At 43.5% G+C, this 7,838-nt stretch overlaps 1 protein-coding gene across 1 annotated transcript; it reads right to left on the bottom strand.

Annotated features, from left to right (window-relative positions):
- Positions 1 to 3,531: 3,531 nt before the first annotated feature.
- On the bottom strand, positions 3,532 to 5,934 carry LOC112148506. Its single transcript, XM_024275699.2, has 3 exons — positions 5,787 to 5,934; positions 5,318 to 5,427; positions 3,532 to 4,375 (listed from the first exon to the last, which is right to left on the bottom strand). The coding sequence occupies exons 2-3, from the start codon at positions 5,425 to 5,427 to the stop codon at positions 3,589 to 3,591; spliced, it is 897 nt and encodes a 298-aa protein (XP_024131467.1). The 5' UTR covers positions 5,787 to 5,934; the 3' UTR covers positions 3,532 to 3,588.
- Between the last annotated feature and the right edge of the window lie 1,904 nt (positions 5,935 to 7,838).

The following is a 7,838-nucleotide window of genomic DNA, read 5'->3' as shown; positions in this document are numbered from 1 at the left end:
CCATAAAATAGTTAATGAGGGTTGGATTGATTCAGATGGAGCACTACTGAAGGCCTAGGTGTGAAATGCACGGCCCGCCACTGGTGTATATATATATATATATATATATATGGACATACATATATGTATATATATATGGACATACATATATGTATATATACATAGACATACATACATATATATATGTATGTATATATATATATATATATGTATGTGTGTGTGTGTGTGTGCGTGTGTGTGTGTATATATACATATATATATAGTTTATATTTTTTATACTGCTGCTTGAGTAGGCTTTGGTTCATCAGTCGGGACGCGGACCTGGCAGCAGGCGCTGTGGCGGAATGGCTCGGTCAGTGTCTCCATCCATAAAAGCCGCAGCAGGTCAGAGCAGCCTTCCGCGCGCAAATGCTCTCCAATGGAAGGCACCGCAGACCGCGCTTAGTGTAGGTAAACACGAATGTGCGGTGATGCATGGATCAGAGGATTTTCAATTGGCCGTTCTCCATGTTAATCAAGTGACATACTCATGGTGAGGACAGTAATTGGCTGACGGCAATTTTTAAAAACATATTTAAATTTTTTGTTTATTGATTTTTGGTGGATTACGATCTACCTACACACCGGCCTGACGTAATAGGCACTCCTGACCTATGGTGTAGTTCAGAACAGGCACAAAAATCGCGGTCCTCCGCGGAAGACTCGCGCCGTGCAGTGGATCACTTTGGTGTCTGGTCTATTTTGTGTGCGAGCCACGAGCGATCCACGTCAATTCTGGAAGGAAGTTACATCAACATACACGAGAAAATCAAAATGAAACCAATTTTTCACGATAAAACTACGATTGAAAAATGTATTTGTATTTTTGTTTCTGAACAGACTGTAGAAATGAAAATGAATACACAATCCCAACACAGATCAACGTAGTGGGCCAACTTTGGAGCGTCGGTGGTGTTGGTTTTAGATATAATAAAGAATTGTAGGCCTGCTAACTACATGCTTAGTTTTTTGCATAAACATGGTTTAATGTTTTTAGGTTATTAACTTCCCATGATGGCAAAAACAAACAAAAAAAGCTGGCAGAAGCGCCTGTCGACTGTCATGGAAAAATGCGCGTCCGGTGTAAACCAGAAGTAATCCAGCCACTGTGGGCGTAGGCAGGATGCTCCCTGTATAGGTCACCAGTCTGTCCCAGGCCATAATCACACACTCGCATTCATAATTTTTCATGGGCAGAACAGGCAAACTCCACACGGAAAGGTCCTGCATTGGTGATTCTGTTTCAGGTCCTCCTTGAACTGGGGGCTAACCACTTCACCACCGTGCAGCCCTTCACGGTGTAGGGCTGCACTTACTGTTTACTCAAATAACTTCACTATCTTAAAATATTTCATAAACACTGGATTAGACTTTTCCATGTCAAAAATAATAATAACTAAACCCAACTTTACAAGCTTTTTTTTTTACTTTTATTGTTGTTCAAAGCACAGTGAAACATAAACAGCATTTTGACATTTACAGGAAATAATGTCCGACTTTTGTGTTAGCAACAGCAGAAGTCCACAGCAGAGAGAAAACGGAAAAAGGTTTCATGTATCCGGGAAAATGTATTTTGGTTTAAAATATGTCGCTAAGAGCTCCTATTCCTGCAGAGGAAGCGTCCTGTGACAGTTCCAGCGTACCAGAGATAGGAAAATGCATGTCGCGAGTACTAACAACAGCTGATAAGCAACAGTGTTAAACGTAATCACGATGCAAATGGTAAAAAAGCAAATTTTGTGGTTACAATTTGTCGCATGAAAGCACGAATCGTGTCGACTCACACTGGTGATGGTTACGGTTAGTGGTTGTCATTTCTCGTGTCATTGGTTAATGTCAACATCAAAGTCCTTGGTAACCGTTGCTATGGTCGTTGCATTTTGCCGCCTGTTGCCTTCTAGTTGCAGAAAGTCAAATATATTGAATTCAACCACAGACAGAGACTTGTTTGGTCGATCGTCTTTTAAATCGAAACCACATAAAGAAGACACATTTTCAAAAAGTGATGCAGTTGTATAGTTAGCTCAAAGCTAATCTGGAGCTCGCCTGCACATCATTACTGAGCATGTGCAGTCCATCCCGTTCATAAAAACGATCTTATGCGTTAAAGAGTTTACTTGTTGGTTCAAATCTGTTCTTTGATACTTGGGTCCACCCAGTTATTAAAATAAAATCGTACACACCTTTATTGTGACCACATTTGTGTTTCAGTAGATTCTTGTGAGGTCTCCACTGAGACTGTTGGTTTTTTTAACCATCACTTTACTGTTCTAACATGTAAAATTGATAGGGCTGTGGATCATTGCTTAGGTGGTGATCCGATTCGCTTCACTGGTCGAACCACGATTCTTACTTTTTATTATAATGTTTATTGCTATATGTATGTCTATTTACTGGATAGATGAAAATTTAAATTATTTGTATTTAATCATCATTTATGCCTTTATTTAGAACAGGAGATCAGAATGAACAACACTGAAAAAAATAACCCACAAAGATTCAGATAGAAATTTAGTTTGTCATTTTAACTTTTTTTGTCAATCTTCTGGTTCAGCAGTAAAACAACATAAAAAGGATAAAACTCTCTGCTGTTTTGGATCATTTAACAGCAAAACCTGAAAATGTTCTCCACAGTTTTCTATCCTCAAAGTTCTTCAATATTTTACGTTCTAAGCAACACATATTGGTGCAGAGCCCGTATGAAAAAAGTTCTTTTTTTTGCAGCAGAATCAGCTGATTCACGTTGATTACATCCACCGTTCAGCAGCGCAAGGCTGTTTCTTCAGAATAAGATGGAGTTTTGTTAATTGTGTCAAATGTTGAAGAGTTATCATAACCAAAATAATGTAAACACCAGAGCTAAAACTCCGATGTTAAAGCTAATTTATTGTTTCAGAAGTTATGTCTGTGAGCAGAACTTCAGTCTCGGAAAAAAGCTCTCGCTAGTTTTACTTTGAAAACCGGAAGCTTCACCGTCACGAAGATGTGTTTTACTTCCGGTGGCAGTACCGCGGCTCATTCGGCTTTGTTTTAGTTAGTAAACTTAAAATCCTACATTAATCTGCATTTCAGAGCAAAAATACATCGTCCCCATGTGATATTATGATCATATTTTACTACAATTTACTACATTTATAAAGATTGTGAATCAGCGATCTTGGATGTTGCAAATATGCGTACTCGAATTTTTGGGAGCAGATCGCGAAACTCAGTCTGGTTCCTCGTCCCAAATTTAAAGAATGTTTAAAAATCAGCAGGTAAGAATATATAGGTATAAAGCCTGGAAAGATCGTGTCATGAATGGGAAGCGCTGCACATGCTCAGTAGCGTGTCTTTGGGGCGCATGCGTAGTCCATGTTAGCCGTGCTGAACTACATACAGAGACGACATCACTTGTAGACCAGTCTGTCGACATGAGGAAACCACGCCATCTAACAACAAGAAAAATGTGGACATAGACGATGAACCAAACACAGACAGTGGACGGTTTGGTACAAATGGACCCTATAGAGTCACTCTTAAGAATGATTCGGGTTTGTGAGTCGGCCTTTATCCTCGGCTGCCTCTACGCCGGGTTCTTTCCTGAATCGGACTCCTGTTTCGGCTCTTGGTCCTCCATGAATGTTTTCCTACCAGGACATCTTTCCTTCTGGACCTGCCTCTGTCTCTTCTCTTTGGACTTCTAGACCTATTGATGTCGCTACTCGTGCTGCTTTTCCTGTTGCTCCAGTTGTTGTCGCTGCTGCTGTCGCTGCAGCGACTGACTCCACCCTTTTCAGGTAAAGCATTGTTATCCAAACACACCTCTGAGATCTTGCCATTTGTGGAGCAGCTGTAACAGCCCATTTGGTTATTGCAGCGATAAATGTTCTTAAGGCCTCGCATGGCCTCTCCCAGATTACAAATGGAGTCCACCAAGTCTTTTCTAGGAATAACAGAACCATCATTGGGCCGATCATAAACTTTTGTAAAGACAAAGGCAGAATCCGCCCAGCTCTTAACATACTTGGACAGTATATCAACGACATTAAACTTGCGTCCCGGGGTTGTGCACTTGGTGCACGCAGACAGGTACGAGTAGATAAACAGGAAGTTCCCATTAGTATTCTTTCCCAGCTTTTCTAAGTTATTGTGTGTCAGAACTTGTGCCTCAGCATGAATTGGACCTCCTATGACTTTGGCTATGATCAGGTCATCGCCCACAAACGGCGCACCTGTTTCAATCTGGTTTGAAATGGAGAGATAGTTGTAATTTTTGAGAATTTCCTGAAGCTTGTGTTCATCTCGTGTCAGCGGGATGTTGGCAGCTACACAAAACTGGCCTTTTATTCCATACCTGCAAAAGAAAACAGTCTAAAAGTTTGCTTCAATGAAACACAAAACCTTATCTTTACATCCTCAGTCAAATAACACTGATTAAGAATGATCACTTTGTTTTATAATATGGCGAGCTGAGGATTTTAGCACACATGGTGCCATGATTTGATTGGCTGAATTTTGATGAGCTCTTAGCTCCACTAGTTGTTCTAGTGAGACAGAAAAAACAATTTCCACCAGATACTAGGTTATGCGCAAATTTTGGTGAGTTTTAGGGTTTTTGGCTCAGAGGCGCAGACATTTTTCCAACTGTGCAAATGATCTGCTCCTCGTGGTCAGTAACGCCTCGACTCGTAAAGATCCACATAAATGTAGGTTTAATAATGTTTCACTAAACACATCGGTCACAGATCCGTGACCAAGTTTTCCTCTAGTTTGAGCTCTCAGCGCTGCACTTCCTTCTCAGGAGTCAGAGGAACATTAATTGATAAACTATTTAAATATTTTTACAAACCATTTGAAGGTTTTTCTTAGTCTTTAGAGAAAATAAAGGTTTGTAGAGCTGCAGATGTGACACCTTTCTTCTTAACTGTCATTTCAGACAGGAACACAGTTTCAGCCTCATGTAATAAACTACCAGCAGTGGATGGTTGTATTTTCTTGTATGTAAAGTGCAGCAGCTCACGGCAGTTCTGCATCTTCAGCAGCTTCTCTATCACTCCTGTGATGGTGTCTCCATTTTTGGGTATGAAGTTCTACATAAGCAATGAATTGCTTTTTAAAGTTTGTGTTTGTTGGTTCCCAAACTCTTATCGCGTTATCGCGCTTCCTTCCTCCTTCTGTCTTTGCTTCTTCTCACACCTCTCTGTTCTCAGACTTTCTGCTTCCCTTTCTGTCCAACACTTGACTGTTCGTTAAGTTTTTGGTCTTAATAAAGATTGAAGGTAAAGTGGCATCTCACTTCGTCCTGATGGCGTCGACCACATGGGTCAGCCAGTTGACATCGACGGATGGGCAGACGTTTCCAGCAAACAGCAGGAGCAGAAACGCCGTCTGGACGCCGAGACACATCTGCATAAACAGCAGCAGAGTGAACTTTATCAAACTCAAATGTGAATGGATTTGACGTTCATTCTGGTTCATTGTTTGTTTGAACGCATATTTAATTTATTATCTTAAAGAAATAATCTGGAAAACTTCAGCTGTTCAGTAGCAGGTGTTTATCTGAGTCCCATTAAAGTCACATAAAGATGTTCTGATCCATTTTAGATCAGTGAATCAGATCCAATTGGATCATTCAGAAAAACCTAAAAACAACTATCGATCAGATCGGCAACTACAGATTATGATATGAATCAAACGAATCGTCACACCCCTTCATCTGCAAGATACAAACATCCCGTAGTTTTTGTTCAGCTGATGTACCGTACCGTCGGCGCTGATTGAGGAGATCCGGGTTCCAGAAGGAGTCTGATGTTTGATAGGTGAACGGGACGACGACTGCTGCAAGGCTTCGTGATCGGCCTTCAGGAAGAAGCAGAACTACAAGCACCAAGAGACCAGCAGGAGGAGGAGGTCCAACGCAGATCTGCAAACAGTTTCACAACCAGCAGATCTTTATCAACTAGAGTCACAGCAGGCGGCAACGTTTTTAAGAATGTGGAGATATCTCCTCGTTTGAGATCGCAGCAGAAAATAATAGCAAAATAAAAGAAACAGAGTTTGACTGTTGAGAAGTTCTGATCCAGAAACCTGCAGCGTTTCTGCAGCGTCGCCTCTGGAAGAGAAAATCCATCAGTTTGTTGTAATGATCTCGTGATCTTCATGTTCATTAAAAGACAATGAGTTCATGCAGACTGACGGCCTTAGATGGGGGCTGTGATGCCCCCCCCCCACACCACGGTGCCGAGGTCAGCCTGCAGATCTGCTGCGGCGTTCCTGCTCTCAGCATGCTCCGCCCATCGCTTCAGTCCACCGTGATGATTAACGGATCAGAGCCTGGATCATCACAGTGGGGGCTCCTGCACCTCCTGCAGAGAGGAGTGCTTCAAAGGGGGGGGTCTGGTGGGCGGAGCTGATCGGCTGCATCGATTCTCACAGCAAACATCTCCACCTCGCTGTCTGCAGCAGGCGGTCCTTCAGATGCAGCGGCGGGGAACCCCGATCCGACAGAACGCCGGTTCTCCTCTGTGCTGCTGTGGGGGGTTCAGCGGGGGCCCAGGTGCTGATGGGAAGGGGGGGCCCGGGGCCTCCTCCACCTGCAGCCGCAGTGATGACTAGTGAAACTGTGAAGTCAGAAAGGCGGCGAGTCGCCTCGGATCAGGATCAGAACACCTCCGAGGCCGCCGGCCCGGTTCTGTCAGGGAGCGTCTCGGAGGTGCGAGGTGGAGGTGTGGGTCAGACGCTGCCGCGCTGTGCCTCCCGGCAGCACCACCACAAACGCGCTCTCAAACCAAGTGGCAGCGCTGAAAGGTCGCTTCACCCAAATTACAGAGGACAGTCACCTCCGGTTCGTCTTCAGCGGGACGTCAGGTCAGCTTTCCTCCTGCGCTGCAGCCCGACGTGAAGGCCAGAGGCGCCGGGACGGAGATCCGGTCTAGTTTTATTTCTAAAGCCCAATATCACAGAAGAATTCCCTCGTTGGATTTAATGGTGTAATTTACAGAAGCAGAAAATATTTTTATAATATCAACAATAGCTAAAAACTAAACAAACTAAATTAAACTGGGTATCCCTGTGCTCAAACTCTCCTTCCTGGTAAAGAAAAACTCTTAAAAAAATCTGATTCAGGAAAAAAAAGGAAACATCAGGGATGTCCACATGAAGGAGAGATCCTCTCTCAGGACGGGAGATTTACCAGGACTGTTAAAGAGGAATCAACGTATCTAACTCTACAACTACGTATTTGAATAGAGTTCATTCAGATAGGACTGGGGGAAGGGTGGAGGCGGGGTCCATGGCCAAGACGAGCCGGAGGCGAGGTCCACGGCCAAGACGAGCCAGAGGCGAGGTCCACGGCCAAGACGAGGTCCATGGCCAAGACGAGCCAGAGACGAGGTCCACGGCCAAGACGAGCCAGAGGCGAGGTCCGCGGCCAAGACGAACCAGAGGCATGGTCCAAGATCAAGACGAGCCAGAGGCGAGGTCCACGACTAAGACGAGCCAGAGCCGATTGATGAAAATCCCTAGAACGAGTTTCTGTTTGTAGCTGGTAGTAAAAGTGCTTTTTTTTTTTCTTTGGAATATTCAAGACAGCAGCTTTTTTCCAAGGTCCGTGAAAATGATGTGATGGTTGTAGACTTAAGCTACAATGTTTGTGAAGTTTTGTGAAAATCGCACAAACAAAAGTGTTGCTTTCCCATATTGTGGGAGAACGCTAAAGTTGTACTTTGGCATAAAATGGCCTCTAAGCCGTAGGTCGTGTGGCCATCCCATAATGATCTAAAGGATATCCCCAACACATGTGTTTGTTTTCGCTAGTG

This window comes from Oryzias melastigma, linkage group LG22 (genome assembly GCF_002922805.2).
Source record: "Oryzias melastigma strain HK-1 linkage group LG22, ASM292280v2, whole genome shotgun sequence".
NCBI classification, from domain to species: domain Eukaryota; kingdom Metazoa; phylum Chordata; class Actinopteri; order Beloniformes; family Adrianichthyidae; genus Oryzias; species Oryzias melastigma.
This window is presented reverse-complemented; position numbering and strand designations above follow the sequence as displayed.

Bases quoted from the DNA above. Each gene is read 5' to 3' on its own strand.
- LOC112148506 (XM_024275699.2), bottom strand. From the start codon at position 5,427: ATGTGTCTCGGCGTCCAGACGGCGTTTCTGCTCCTGCTGTTTGCTGGA. The intron at 4,376-5,317 runs GTGAGATGCCAC...TTTCTTTTGCAG, and splicing joins GTCGACGCCATCAGGACGAA to GTATGGAATAAAAGGCCAGT.